The sequence below is a fragment of the Aquila chrysaetos genome, chromosome 3 (assembly GCF_900496995.4).
Source record: "Aquila chrysaetos chrysaetos chromosome 3, bAquChr1.4, whole genome shotgun sequence".
NCBI lineage: Eukaryota > Metazoa > Chordata > Aves > Accipitriformes > Accipitridae > Aquila > Aquila chrysaetos.
The window spans coordinates 47,538,581-47,554,832 of NC_044006.1; the positions used below are offsets into that span (position 1 = coordinate 47,538,581).

General features: G+C 38.8%; 1 protein-coding gene across 4 annotated transcripts in view; it reads left to right on the forward strand.

The window, feature by feature from the left end:
* ETV1 (ETS variant transcription factor 1) overlaps window positions 1-15,400 on the forward strand; it is a 66,437-nt gene extending 51,037 nt beyond the window's left edge. For 3 of the 4 annotated variants that reach the window (XM_030010253.1, XM_030010254.2, XM_030010257.2), the window contains 5 exons: window positions 802-870; window positions 3,257-3,325; window positions 6,387-6,556; window positions 10,331-10,432; window positions 12,577-15,400. In XM_030010253.1, the coding sequence (XP_029866113.1) occupies window positions 802-870; window positions 3,257-3,325; window positions 6,387-6,556; window positions 10,331-10,432; window positions 12,577-12,798 (632 nt within the window). In that variant the 3' untranslated portion in view covers window positions 12,799-15,400. The remainder of the gene's footprint in view (window positions 1-801; window positions 871-3,256; window positions 3,326-6,386; window positions 6,557-10,330; window positions 10,433-12,576) is intronic. The other variant, XM_030010256.1, reaches the window with a different exon arrangement.
* Window positions 15,401-16,252: the final 852 nt, after the last annotated feature.

A 16,252-nucleotide genomic window follows, 5' to 3' on the forward strand; every position in this document is an offset into this window, starting at 1 on the left:
CTTTGATACTCATCACTAGTCAGTGAACAGTGAAATTTGGAATCACAGTCTGAAAGAGTCTGTAGGCAGTGTTGGAAAAATAATGTCTGCTCTTTTGACCTCTGCTTGCATCTCTTGAAGAGTTACAAGTTACTGGTAACATTGCATAGCTTAGGGTAGGAGTTTACCACAAGTTCAAATAGACTTTGTTAAGCAAGACTTTGATATCCAAGAAGTGAGTTAAACATGGTCTAGAAGGGCAAACATTTATGGTGTATTTCTGTTTGCAAGTCCCTGTGCACAGGGTGTGGCTGCTTGGGGACAGTGTAAGACACGGAGTCTAAAAAGCAACATCCTACTCTAAATTCACTCTGACATTCCGTGTATTAATGTAGAATTTATAAGTCTCCAGTGTGACTGGCAGGCTTTTCTGTGTAATTGATTAAAAATATAAGGTCAAATTTGTTACAAAGATAAATATACAAGCACAGGGTTTAAAATATTTGTGTGGATTTTTTGGTCCATGAGTGGTCTACAGTGTAATTGTTATGGGAGTCAGCTTTCAGCAAAGTTGATTACATTAGGGCTTTGAGTTCAAGTGCCTATGTTAGATGGGATCTGTGATCCTCACATTCTGATTTTCTCCTCCTCCATGCCTCGTGCGTGCTGCTCTGAAATGCTGACTGTGTGTTGACAGGTTCCCCCTCACTGTAACTTGCATCCTTTTTGTTGCTCTTCTGCCTGCAGCCTGTCTCATTGATAACCTGCACACTTTTAATTCCAGACAGTCTTTTGACTAGCATTGTCGTCTTCTCCTTTCAGAAGTGCCTAGCTGCCATTCCATTTACATGAGGCAAGAAGGCTTCCTGGCTCACCCAAACAGAACAGAAGTTAAGTTTTCTATTATGTACCACTTTTGTATGAGAGAAACGTAAAAAATTAAAAAAACCTGGAGGGATTTGGGGTTCACTAATTTAATTCTGCTGCTGGGAAGACTCTCATCATCTTTCTTTCCCTTCCCAGTCTTCAGTTTCTGATGCACTGATTTTTTTTGTAGCTTCTTTTAGTGCCACAGGTTGATCAGGATAGAAGCAATTTTATTATGAATTTACTCATTTTGCTTTTCAAGGCCTCTAGCAGTTGAAAGGAAGAGACGCTTAAAAATTTGTCCATTATTTCACCCGTTCTGCTCAAGTGATATTTTCCAGGCTATTGGTGTGACAGGCTCACTTAACTGTTAAGCAACCCATTTTATACTTTAAATTCAGTGAAGGTTTTTGGCTTTTCCTTTTGTTACGATTTCTGCAATGTTTTGGTGCTGCTTAGACCCAAATTGTACAGCCACGTGATATGTACGAAAACTCCCAGTGACTTCACTAGGGTAGAGCTTTATATAAAAGTACTTTATATGTATTAAAAATAAGGCGGCCAACAGAACTAAGAAAAAATGACCACTGAAAGGGAGGTTGTACCCTCCCCTCTCCTGCTTTGGTGTATCTGTCTTGATGATATGTGATATTTTTGTTTGTTTGTTTAGGGTTTATTTGTTTTTCTTCCAAGGGGCAAATTTCACAAACATGAGAGAAATTGGTTTTGAGATTGATGAGAATTCAGACAAATATATGAATCAAAGTCCTCTAGTAAGACTGCATTCACTAGTGAAAAGACACAACTAGAAAGATAACAAAACTGGCTAAAAGCCCAACTCCTTCTGGGCTGGAATAAAGGCAGAAAATAGAAATAAAAGGTAGTGTTTAACAAGGAGGGTGAAACAGGAGATGGAAATTTATAACAGTCTTGATATATGAAATTATATGAAGTATAGAAGCTTGATAAGGGAGATGAAAGACATCAGGGAAAAATCCACAAACTGCAGGGCTAAGGTCAACAGATTTGAGTTTTAATCACAGCACAGATAGGGGGAAACCAATCTTAGATGTGTTACGCACTCATAAGTACTTGGAGGTGGTAAAATTGTTATGAACGACGTAGAAAAAGCAGTGATCTTCGGTAAATATTTGTTTTCTGTATTTGGAAATCAGTCAACATTATTTTATGGAATAAAGATCATGTCAAATCTGATTTTATTCTTTGCTGATATTAAAGGTTTGATTGTTAAAGATACTTGTATTGTATAGTTAGACTTTTTATGGCATTCAATTTGCCACTGCATTACATTCTGATTAAGAAGTTAGCACAAAGCAGTATCAATAAAGTACACATTAAATACATTAAGACCTGGCCAACTGACAGATGTAAAAGTGGCTGTCACTGGGCAATCATCTCTGAATGGATTGTTTCTATTATAGTTTTGTAGGAATTGATATCAGGAGTGTTGCTATTCAACATTTTCGGTAAAGATACGGAACAAAGTTAATAGATAACTTTATGGCACAAAGATAGGCAGAGTGGTAAATAATGGGCGGGACAGGGCAGTCACACAAAGCAATTTGAATTGTTCAGTAATCTGGGCACATTAAACAAAACGTTTTTTTAATATGCTGAGTGTAGACCAGGCTTATGGAGCTGGGAAACAGTATATGAGAAAAAATGATTTTGAGATTGGCCTCCTCCTCTGAGGCTTCACAGTGGGAAACTAGCCCAACCAAACATTGCAACTGTATGGCAAAAAGGCCTTCTGTAATATTTGCACAGTCAAAAGGAAGGTCATAGGGAGGCAGAAGAGGAGGAGATGTTTTGTCTTGCTAAGTAGCAGTGGTGAGACTGATACTGGCATGCAATACAGTCCTGGTTAAACGAAACATTAAAATAATACTGAAAAGTAGGAGTGTGTGCAGAATAGAGTGGTAGAAAGAATGCAGGATTGCAGAGAGTGTCCTTTAACAACAAAAATTAAATCTTACAGAATGATCTTAATTGGAAGAAACATCAAGGGGGGTCACTTCTGCGAGTGTGAGGAGGAAATACCAAGTAGGACCTTTTTAGTCTCGCAGGGAGAAGACCTGAAGGAACTAATGGTTAAAATTCAAAGCCATGGTAGTTCAAACAGGAAATGAGACAAACATTTTGGAATAAGTCATAGAGAAAAATGGGTGCTTTTTCACTTTTGCAGGTGGAGATTAACAGTCTTTTGGGAATGCACACATTAATTAAACACCCCTGCACTGGGGCCAAAATGTGATTGGGCGGTGTGTAAAGGATGTGGGATATTAATCTGATTCCTATATGACTTAGTGTTCCCTCTGGCATTAAGCCTATGATCTCTTCTTTCTCCATGCATCTTTTATATAAACACCTCTCTCTTTTTAACTTACAGGCTGTATGTATGAAAAGGGACCTAGGCAGTTTTATGATGACACTTGCGTTGTTCCAGAGAAGTTTGACGGTATGTATGACACATCTCTCTTTTTCTTGTGTGGGGAGATGAAAAAGGAAGAGATGAGGGACTTTTCTCTGTTGCTGATCAAAAAAGCTCGGTAACGTTCCAATTTAGGATTCCTTAACACACCATTTGCAGTGCGCCCAACCAAAGCTGACCTTTGTCTCTTGAAACCAAAGTCTCCTCTTCAATAGGATGTCGTTTGACTTTTGCCAGGGAAAGATGCTGTATCCAGAGTTGCAGCAGAGGAGCTCAGTTCCTGTACTGTTGAGAAAGTAATAGGAGGATTTCCATTGCACTGATGATCACATACCGCTTGTTGTTCGAGATTTAATGAAAGCTGTTCTTATAATTAACAAAACAGCAGAGAAAAGCAGCAGCTTTGGTTTTACTGAGGATTAAGCCTCTTGTCTCGCTGTCTGTGAAGTGTTGAATAGTGGGGAGTGAGCGTATAGGGCATTTTTGTGTTTGTGTCAATTTATTTGCACTAGGTTAAACATTGTACTAGTGGTTTATTTTTCAGGGGGATTGATAACAAATCAATGATCTTTTCACAACACTACCCATTACAACAGATTTTTTTTCAAGAGGGATTCTGAGGTCAATTAAAATAAATGGCCCAAATTATCCTCAGTTACTCTGATGTAAAATCAGTTTCCTGGTGTAACTCAGTTGATTTCAGATTTATTTCATTACAGACGAAGTAGATGGACTCACTATTTCTTGATGGTGACTGTGTTAGTCTGCAACTTTGGGAAGTAATTTGGAGACCAATTACTTAAATTTGCTAGAGTGGCTTCTTTGTGTTAGTGTACATATGTCCAGCTTTATTTATTTTAGCAGGAAAGATTAGATACTTTCTGATAAACTTGTGAACAGCTCTCTGACCATAGCTAAAAGCAGAGCTGGAGAACTCTTGGGGTTTTTCTCATACTTTATTTTGTTTGTTTTCCCCTGAGAATCACTTATATGGATTACAAAACTATTGCATGTCTAGCAGCATTTGTTGCGTTTGCTGAAGAATGGGAGACTAAAATGAAAGTAACCTGAAGAATTACACATTCCTCAAACGGAGGGATCACATGCATTTCAGGGTTGGTAAGGAATAGCAAGAAATAAATAGAGGATTTTAAATAAAATTAGACCTTACTGAAGATTGCTCAACCTAGTATTGCAATGTCACTGGATTGACATGTTCGCTGAAAGGGTGATTTACTGAAAGTCTACTTTATACACTGGCTTTGGAATGTATGCTTCCCCTCCCTCCCCCCATCTTTTTAAAGCACATTGTGTCAGGTTTTTTTCTTCCCCAAAAATGGTTGTGGACCTGATCTGTTTTCAGTACCAGTGGCAAATTCATATTTACATTTATGGGAATGGGATCAGACCCTGTACTACAAGAAGTTAAAACTCTACAGGAGTAGTGTTTGTCTATGTCTTTCTTGAAAATCCTTTTTGTTTGTTTGGGTTTTGTTCAGAGAAGGGAATGAAAAAGGAAAAGAAATACAAATAAAGTAAAAAAAAAAAAAAGTTTGGAAATATTTCTGTGCTTGCAATGCAAGCAGTCTGCTGCTAGCTTCTATGACTGTCCATTGAGAGAACACCTTGTACTCTAGAAGACTGATGTTGTGATACAAATAGGTGTGTTTATACTTGTAGCATGATGACTTTTGAGGAAAAAATAGCAGATGTGTCATCATGTTTTGGCCAGTAAAGCAAAAGTGGGATGAGCCCAGGACTAGTCTTGATGCTTCAGAAGAAGATTCTCAGCTGCTTCGTTTGAAATCAAAGATTGGCACAGGCGAAGAATCTGATCCTCTGCAATACTGCACTTGCTATTTGCACATTGCTCAGCTGTCATTAAAAGAAAAATCCTGTCCTTGAAAAAGAAGGCCTTTCAGGACTGGAACTTCAACCTCACATAAACCAAAAAGCCTTGTGTTGATTTATTTGTCTTCCACAGCTATTGACTCAATTTTCTTTCCTGATTACAAAAGGAAGTGCTCCATTTTTAATACTATTATTCTTACTTTCACTGCATGGAGCTGTTCTGTAATGGCCATCAGAGCATCCTCATGTTGTGGTTGAATGTAAAGTCCTGGCTTTCCGTATTAAACAGGTCACACAGGTCACACTGCTTATTGGAGGGTATTGCTGTTCTGGTAGTTGAAATGAGGAGTTTTACCAGCATATCAAGGACTGTTGTCATTGTGTATAGAAAAAAATGCTCCCTGCTTCAGCATCAGACCTTTCAGCTGTTGTTTTTTGCATGAGTTGTTTAGTATGAATATGATTTAAAAACAACAGAGACACAGTATGGATGTAGCAGGATGGTTTTTCATTGGCAGTTTGTGGAACAGCTAGCTGAATATTATTATTGTTTTTTAAAAGCTTCCTCTGGACTTGAAATTTTAGAAAAATTAACCTACTGCTTTTCAGGGGGAATACCAATCTAATATGTAGATACGAGTAAAAGTAATATGTGCTTATATGCAAGTCCAATATGCCATAGAGGAACTCGCATATCTGCAGGATTTGCATACCTATACATAAAGCACATGCTGTTTAAGTCCAAGTCAAATACTTCGTCAAATTTTCCTTAGAAGCATTTGCATGCAAAAGAAGTTTCACTCAAATAGGGTTTTGCAGCTTTATGAAGCCTACATTACATTTCCAAAAGTGGGGCTTGTGCAAAGTATAGTACACAAACGCAGTACTTCAGGCACCAGAGTTGCTTACAAAAATAGTTCGTGCTCTTACAGATAGAGGATATTGCAAAATGGTTTGCAAGCGAGATTTGCACGTGTCAGAAATGGGGATAGGCTTAGGGAGACTTCCATAAATCATGACTGAATTTAGGTACTTTTTAGTATGTTAATATGTTATTGTAAGAGTGTTTACAGTTAACAGCAGACAGGGGAATGTTGCCTTTGTGGGTGGCTGGGTAGTAGGAATTCTTTCCCTGTGTTTTATTAACCCTAATGATTGCTTTGCTGGTTTATCTGACAAACCGAGTGATGATGCTTTTTGCACATTGCTCATCTAATGTTGTTGCTATTCTGTGCAGGTGATGTCAAACAGGAGCCAGGCATGTACCGTGAGGGACCCACATATCAACGGCGAGGCTCGCTTCAGCTGTGGCAGTTCTTGGTGGCTCTTCTTGATGACCCATCAAACTCTCACTTCATAGCGTGGACTGGCCGAGGCATGGAGTTCAAGCTGATTGAACCAGAGGAGGTGGGTTAGACGGACAGCATGTCCTGACATCCACTGCCCCGTCCTGCCAGCTTAATAGTGCTCATTCGGACTTAGGCCTTGTTTTCCTTCAATATTTTGCTTCAGTAGCACTTTAGAAGGGTCACAGAAAGGACCCGCAAGGGAAGTGCTTCAGTTAGGACAGAGGTGTGGTTAAGCATAGACTTGATTCCTAGTCCCACAAAATAATAAAAATACTGCAAGTCCTAGAGTTATAAAATACTCGGCATTAATTGTGGGGCCTGGATTTTTCCACTTCATGGATAGAGCTGTGTTCCAAAATCCTTTGAAAACTTGTCCCTGAATAGTCTTTCAACACCAAATATTCTTCAGTACGAAGATGTGGGAACTTGAAACTTTTAGGCTGTAAAGTGAAAGACCCCAAGTCTGACATATGGCAAAGGAGGTGGTTAAGATTGTTAGGCAGTAAAATCTCATCAGAATTATGTAAACCCCCCTCTTTATAGAGTCTTCTTTAGAGTCTTCCTGCTTATTTGTATCGTTAGATTGTTTAGTGCACACTTAGATCCTAGACTTGCAAACACTCATGCACATGCACAGCTCTCCTGAACAATGAAGGACTTGTGGGGTGGATAAAATTACTTGTATTCATGAATATTTGCTGAAGCATGACTTAGTTCACTTGTGTGATAAACAGGAATAAATTGAACATTTTATTACGTAAACTTTTTTTGACTAGGTAACATTACATAATTTATCCTGTGTTCTAAACAGCCATGGAAACTGTTGGAAAACCTGGTGTGTGTGAATTTTGTTGTAATTCTGATGTGAATGATTTGATTAGGGTTGTCAAAAAGCAGTATCATTCTGGTTTACTTTTTTGCCCCTTGGACAGGGTTGGGTAATAGTGGAATCCACAGCAAATTTTCCATCAGATCCCCTCTGAGTTAGAGCTGAGTAGGAAGGTTCGGGGGTGTAAGGCTGCTTCTGTGTTCTACCAGCTATTTCTGCCGTTCGCCATCCATCTGCTGGCATAAGCAATCTGAAAGCTTTCTTGCATTTAAGTTACATCATCTGCCAACAGCCCTAAGGAGATGATAGAGTAGTTGGGAATGGCAACAGGACTGATGTCCTTTCCCAACATGATCTGGCAGATGGGCAGGTTGCTGCAAGGACTGGTGTGCTGGCTCTCATTTGTCTGAGCATCCCCTGCACTAGTGATAGTCACCGTGGCAGATGCTGGCATCTGAGGATTGACCACAGAACAATCTTAGTCGATTTGATACCGAAACTTTGCTGGCAAGTCTGCAGCCTTAGCAGGCTACATGGACTTCTTAGTTGTGTGCCTGGCCCAGAACAGAGTGAAATCTTTGGAAAGTGTTTTGTTTGATTTTGGTGAATGAAGTGTCTAATTTTTCCCCCTGCCCCAGTCTCAGTATCTTTTACCCTCTTAGTTTTGTCTTGCCTTTAAGGTATGTCCAAAGTTTTTCAAGATTGAACAGATTTATAGAAAAAACGGTTTCCAGCAGATGGTGCAAAAACTTTATAGATTTTATTACCTAAGGAAGGGAAAGTAGCAAAACAAAACCCTAAGGTTTCCTTATTGTGTAATTCCCTGAAGAATTGGATAATTCTGATTTAAGTTAACCAGATCATCTGCTTGTCTGACTTTGTAGCAGTTGCTTTGTGGTTCTGAGCAGTGCTGCATCCAAGATCTGGAGGAGGCAGGCTACTTGAAACTTGCCTCACTCCTGTGTGCTCTTAGGGACTACAAAGGAGCCTAAGTTGTTTTCATATGGATGTCATGGATCTGACAGAAACTGTCGATTAAAATAAGAATAGCTATAGGAAGTTGCACGCTTCTGTTGGTTGCCAAGTGTAAATTGAAGGGAAGTGAAAGAGCTTGTTGGTTCAGCTGTGGCAGGTTAGGATGTCAATGACACGACCTTTCCTTCCCATCCCATCCCTTTCTGGAGGTTTATGCCCTTGTAGAAAGGGTGACAACAAAAATAAGTATGTATCAGCTTGAGCACCATAGTTTATTCAGAAAGTAGATAACTGTGAACTGTGGAGGCTAAGAATTGGGCATAGGTCCATTTATTCTGCCTTGTCACAGGGACAGCAACCTTCAGCAAGGAAGGTGGGGTGGACGGCTAGAAGCCTGAATCCCTTCCACAGAGTGAGACTTGATAAATGCTGTGCAGCTTGGGGACAGGAAGACTTACTTACCAAGCCTACTTCTGGACCTGCTCGCTTATTTAGGAGCGTCAAAATACCACACAATATAGCATATTCTCAACCATTATTTTGTTGTAGTTATCTTTGCTGTGTGTTTGTTTATTATGCAAGCCTGTTATGTTGGGGACTTTTAGGACTCTGATCAATGCAGAAAAAACCTTGGTAGGAATAAACAAAGAGTGATGTAGGCATGTGTGACAAAGATGAATAGGCGAATCAAGGTTATGCATCTAGGCCAAATCTACAACTAGAATAAATCGACATGATTGGAGGTATGTTTCAATACAGCTTATAACATAGCTGAAGTTAGCAGAGCCATGGTAATTTATGTAAGTCTGAAAAGCTGCACCACTGAAAGGAAATAATGCTTTCAAAAGAAATTTTAAAAATTATTGTCCAGATGGAGATCAAAGTCATGGTTTTTGCTGTTGTTATTTAGTCCCCATTCAATTCTCAGTGCTGCATGTCACCTATGGTTTGCATCAAAAGGCTCCAGACACCTATGGGAAAGTTTCGTAAAGCAGTGTGCAGAGAAGCTGCTTGGCTAATCTCTCCTTTTTCCAGAGCTGTATGCATATGCACCTCTCAAACATTTTTATAAAATGTGCTTTAAAGAGTTCATCAGCTCTGACTTTTTTTTTCCCTCTGGTGACATGATAGTCATTTGTACATACAGTAATTGAAAAGTCACCAACAGCAAATTATAATTTCAGGTGGGGAATAAGCAGTTAAGCTCTTTAAACAAAAGGTCTCTTTGTCCAGAACTACCTTTGATGGTAAAACAGGAAGCATAAAGGCAAGTAAAAATCATAAGTCTGAGCAGAAGGCATATTGTTCTCTATGGAATGACTTCATGAGTTGTTTGCAACTCCCTTTTTGTTCTTAATTTTTAAGGGAAATTATACAACTGCAACTATGAAATTTCTGTCCCATTCTTCATACTACCATGTAGTTCTTCCAAGTGGTTACCCTGCCTCCTCTGATAATTCATTTTCTTTGCTGAAGTAATATTTAAGACTGGGAATTGGCTTTTGACTTGTATCTCCTAATAATATCAACATTGCTGTTATTCCAAGTACAGTCTGTGTTAGTTCGTGAACTAAGTGTGTATGCATGTGTGTTTAATATAACTTAGGGTTCTGACAGCACAGAAAACACAGGCATAGTACAATATATCTTCAATATCAAACTAAAGAAAAGTTTTTATCTTTCATGAAAGTTTTCTGGTGGAACTTGATAAATATTTTTTGTGTATCATCTCTTTATATGGCTTTATTTTTTCATTGATTTTCTTTATTAAAAACAAACAAAAAAACCCCCAACCCTCCACCACATTTGCAAATAAGTAAGTCTACTTCAAGTTTAATTGATGACTGTGTGTCCAATTAAAAATCATAGTAGTACATGGGAAATTCAGGTCATGGCAACCTTTTCTCTTGTGTTTATTCATTGCACCTGCAGGATTCCCCCTCCTCCATCCCCAAATAAAGTATCTGATGATAAGATCTGCTTGTTAAATGCGTTTAACAAATCAATGCTAATCCATTTTTGTGGCAGGTGGCACGTCGCTGGGGGATTCAGAAAAATAGGCCAGCTATGAACTATGATAAACTTAGCCGATCACTTCGCTATTATTATGAAAAGGGAATCATGCAAAAGGTGAGTAGCTAATTTATATTAAATTTCACCAAAGTGTTGCATGTTAATCCCTCAGTCAGTTTATGAGGAGTACTTGTAACTGCATTGCTGAGGTAGGTTTTTCGTCTATTTAGGCAAACACTAAGCTTTTTCACCTACCAGGTCCAGTATATGGATCAAGATATTTTTTTCTGTGTAAAAAACGTCTGTGGTTTTAGTTCACTCAATGCACATCATGATTATAAGGAAGGAGGTAACATTCAAAAATATCCAAAGGAGCTTCCTGGCACCTGGGAAAGGCAAACAGTAGAGTATGGTATGAATAATGTTTTGCAGATCTAAATTAGCTGCCCAGCATTTGGGTACTTTGGTAAGTGCAAGATAGGGGAGAAAAATGATACCTATTAACATACCAAATACTTTAATATTTTACCAATAGTGTTGTAATAATACCATTTTTAAGTGGAATTTAATATTTTATAATAGGCTGAATTATGAGAAATATTTAACAATAATTTATATATAACAGTCTGGTCTTGCTGACAGTATTCAACCCGTCCTTCTACTGTGGCTTGCTGATTTACATGTATGTTTTTAAATCTTGCTATGTAGTACTATGTAGATTGACTGAGAAATCAATAGGAGAGACCTGTCTGCTGCATCTACAAAACTGGCAGGTGTGATCAAAGATCATAATGAACACCTTGTGCTGTAAAACTTGTTCCATATCTTTTCACATTAGTTTTGTGACCTGTGATGACTAACATGTTTAAACCTGCCATTTGCCAATTCCATGAATGGAAACAATGCTCTCAGCTCAAGTTACTGGGCAACTTTTCCAGTAGGTTTTGTGACGTCTCAGTTTGGAGTTGCCTGTTACAAGTTCTCTTGCTTTGATTATGGAATCATTGTAGTGATCTCCTTTTTCACTATCCAGGAGTCAACTTGGACAACAATCTGGGCTGGTATTGGCTTATGGTACTTCAGTAGCACAGTGCCTCATCCATTTTTGTGTCACATAACTGTGCATTGAGTTTTTGCAAAGTGGACTGGAGACTGGTTCCTGTCAGGGAGAAGCAGAAACGCTTGATTTTGCTGGGTGGTCCTTCAGGCAGAGGAGGTCCTCGTAACAGGTTACAGGTCAGCTGCCTAGGCAATTGTGCTGGCACAGTTCAAAGGCACCACAGAGGCAAGCAAGAATAAGTAGCAAAGAGAGTGAAACAAGTTGAAAAGGTGGGGATGGGAATACCATAAGGCTGATAATGCTGCCCAACTCACACATCCATTTAACATGGAAAGTTTACAAGTACTTCTGACAGCTAGCTTGCTACCTCCTAAAGTACTACTTTATTATCTACAAGAATGTCTTTAACACACATTTTAAAAACTAGTTTGGATGCTTATTTTTCTGGCATAGCAATGTTTGAGGTTTGCCCTGGGATGACCCTATCTGGCCAGTTAGTGTATGTTAAAAACTAATGGTGGTTGTAGCAGGTTTCTTTACTGCAAGGTTTGTATGCACATTTTTTCGCCTTTTGTTTTAAGTTAAGCAATGATAACAGGTTATGCTATTTCTGAATAAGGGAAAACTTTAGGATCTTTGGACAAATTGCCCCTCCATAAGCAAATCCAAATGTCCCAGCTTTGCATGAGCAATTGCTAAGTACATATTAGCCTGCGTATTTGCTTACGCTGTCCCTGTACAATCAGCATGCACTATAACTTAAGTACTTTTATACGTAAGTATGGATCAATCTGCGTAAAGTGAAATTCAGATCTCTGTCATGCAATGTGATTCTTTTTTCCACTTCGCACACATAGTATTGGACTTGGTCATTTTATTTTGCCACTGTAGTGACAATTTGTTTACGTTTTCCAATAAGAGCAGTTCCATTTGTGGTTAAGTATAGGAAATGATCACAAACAAATGTTTAGGAGTAGAATACCTAGTCCATCTTCCAACAGGGTATCACGTGTGGCAAAATCAAGAGCGTTCTGCACAGTCTGCTTCTGCAGATCCCTGTTGTCTTTGCTAGGTCATTGCCTTACCAGTTCTGCCACTGTGTTACTAATTGTGTAATGAAGGTGAGTTCTTCACAAGACTGTTGAGTTGCAAAACCACAAGGCCTTACACTGCACTTTTTTCTCCCCTCTGTTGTCCTAAGGTGGCTGGAGAAAGATACGTCTACAAGTTTGTTTGCGACCCTGAAGCGCTTTTTTCCATGGCTTTTCCAGACAACCAGCGCCCCTTACTGAAGACTGACATGGAGCGCCACATCAATGAGGAGGACACTGTGCCTCTGTCCCACTTTGATGAGAGCATGGTCTACATGCAGGACGGTGGCTGCTGCAACACCCACCCCTATAATGAAGGCTATGTCTATTAACAACAGTGACAATGAAGGGGGTGTTTTCCCCCTCCCTTAGGCTTCTCCTCTTTCACAAGACCCAGAGGAAAGCTGAATCGACTTCAATTTGTTTTTTAAATAGTACACTAAAAGGGGCTTTTCCTGTTGCATTACTCCTATGGTCTGCCATGGACAGCGCACTTTATTTGAAAGGGGAGGGTTGGAACCTAAACGTTATTCTGTGTAACAGGAGGAAAAGGGTGGGTTTGCTTTTTACTTAAGTTTGGGAAGGGAACAGGTTTTAAGTACAAAAAAAGCTATATCATGTCTGTTTTGTTTCATATCAGCATAAGATATTGTACATTTTCTCTGGGTATCCGTAGTACAGTTAATTCTCATTGTGCAAAATAACCACTTGATGATGATAGCAACACAGCATGCCTAGGGCATTTGTTTCTTGCCATTCTTAACTGTCTTTCTGCAGTTATAAAAGAGAAGCAAAGCATATGCCACAGCATTTGATTTAGAAGCTTGCAGTGGCAGACCTTGCACCTTGCCTCTGAAAACAACCAGATTATCTTGAGAGTTTTTTTGTTTCGGTTTGGTTTGGTTTTTTTTTCCTTTGGTATGGCCTCAAAAAAAAATCCTGTTTAATGACAGAGTGGCCATAAGTACAGTGACCAAGCAGCAAAATCCCTGACTTCAGACTGCAAGCTGCATGCCGTATCTGGTGCCATGTTGCTATACATATATGGCCCGTGCGATGGCTTAGACATTTCAAGATCCATTTGAGGGTAGTAATTACATGTGGTAGGCTTTCTGATGATCATGTCAGCATTAAATAAAGGATCATGATCAGGAGGGAGAAAACATTTTGTATCCTTCCATTTCCTTTGGTACATAAATAAGTTATTTAATCAATAGGAATTAACTGTACTAAGTCACATATCTAATTATGCTGTTTAGACACAGCAAGCACTCCTTGAGAAAAATATCCAATACACTAAATAGGTACTTTAGTAATTTTTAGACACGGTACCCATTAATATGCATTTAAACCTTTTACTGCTGTGTTATGTTGATAACATATATAAATACTAGATAATGCTAATGCTTCTGCTGCTGTCTTTTTCTGTAATATTCTCTTTGATGCTGAATTTACTATGACCATTTATAAGCAATGCTGTAACTACAGGTAGCATTTCAGGACAAAATAGATGACTTGAACCATTTATTGCTTAGAAAATAGCTTACGCCATAGCTGTGCTATAAGCAGCTTTTATGCGCATCCACAAATGACTAGTAAGCTTCAGCTTGCTAAGGAAAGCTCTGCAGAACCTTTTGTAATTTTTGGTGGAACGGAGACTTAGACAAACTGTCAAAGAATACCATGAAGTCGCTGTATGACGTTGTAGTGCTGGCACTGATGTTACCAATCAACTTGTTTTGGACACTAAATGTAAATGTGATCAGATATGCTCGGAAGACAATTTAAATTTTGAGGGTTTTTTTTTTGTTGTTATTTTTTCAGATTGTTTTATTTTTTGAGAGGGGTAGTCTTGAACACAAGCCACACACACTATTCTGTATGTAAAACAAAACAAAACAAAAGCCCTGACAAAACCCCCCAAATTTTAAATATTTATAAGCACCTTTTCTGAAATACAGTATTTCCTAGTTTGAAGGGAGGGAGAGGGGGTAAGATCTGGATTTCTTTTTTTGCCCAGTGAAATTTAAATAGGTGTTATATGGAGTACTTCATTTTCCTATATTCCCAAGAAGCAGGAGGAAAATGAATGCATAACCATAAAAAAAAACAAGAATAATTTTCATCATAATGGATGGATTTCAAAGACAATCCTAGGTGGTGGGTTAATTTTCCATCCTCTGTCAGTTAAGACACTAGTTAAGCTATGAATATTTTAATATGCAATTAATCAAAAGTAAAAAAGTAGTGGTCACTAGAAACCACAGGTGCATAAAAAACATTTGGGCAGGTATTTAATTTACTCAGATCCATAAGACAACATATTTTATGAGAGTGTACATATGCCTTAATATGTCAACTAATTCTGTCATCCGTATGTCTCAATGGCACTTAAATTTTCAGTGATCAACCCAGAATCAGAAGTCTAAAATTGCACAATTAGCAAAAAGGAAAGGGAAAAGGTTGAGTAAGATTGTTTTAAAAAATGTGGTTTCCATTGAAATAAGGTTCAAATGAAACATGCTTTGATGAAAAGTCCTTGGATTGGTTTTGGTTCTTTAATGTCAGCATGGAGCGCCTCTTGCCTGTGGCAGGATGTAGGTATTTGGGAAGGGGGTTGGAAAAAAAAGGAAAAAAAAAAAAAGAGGAAAAAAATGCATCAAATGTGTAATATTTAAGAAGAAATATATATATATATATCTGTATACGGTAGTGACTCACTGAACAAAACAAGCAATCAGACCAACATTACATGATCTCTCAGCAGAAGATATAAAAGTCTTTCACTGAACTGATTAACCCTTTTTAAAATGTACCTAAGAGGTTTATTTAAAGTTTGTTTTTATTCCGCTTTTTGTTTGTTTGCGGGTTTTTTTTGTTTGTTTGTTTGGGGTTTTCAGGTAGAATAATAAATCTGGCAGCTGATTTCTGCAAGATTGTTGTGTATTGGATTCCTAACCATTTGGACTGGAGAGGCCCCTGCAGTAAGGTTGTTGTTTTGGAAGAGGAGATGACGGTCTGTTCCCAGTGCCTAGAATGGCTTCCTGCAAAATGTAACCAAAAAAAAAGAGAAGTGAGGAGTACGTACAATTCATGTGTATGTATATATAAGTTACAGCCACGAGCAGGTGTTAGATTGCCAAAGCATCGTATTTGACTGACAAAAGGGAGGAGAATGGTATATGTGAATTTAGAGAAAGATTGATTCCGACTAAGAACACTTACACGTTTTCATAGGGCATTTTAATACCCTACTGAATTCGAATGTGGGGGGTTTGGGGCTGGGGTGAGGACGCTGGGTTTTTTTTGTTTGGTTGGTTGGGTTTTTTTTGGTTTTGTTTTCAAGCTGTGCCACAAGTGGAGGGAAAACACAGGCTTCACCTGTGTTTTTAGGAGGAGCTGTAATGGAGTTTGTTTGTGCGTCTTTTTGCTGCCCAGAGCAGTGGGCAGCCCAGGGTAGTGCTACTGTGAAGCAAACCCAGGAGGCATCACTGCAAGACCCACGCATTCTGGTACAGCTGTAGGTGCTCGGGTTTCCTCTGCCGTGACAGTTCAGTTGGACCAGTAGCTGAATGGAGGTAAAATTAGATAAGGACTTGGCAGATCCCCTCAGAATCCATTCGAGAAAGTTAAGATTTCAGGTTTAGGGCAATGCACAGATTTTGCTTTAGGGATATGACTTCCCATGACAGCCTAAGCCTTTTCTCTCCAAGATCACACCAGTCCAACTTTCCCACACACCAACTGCAAGGCAAATCTTAACAATACAGTCTCTGAAAGCATGAA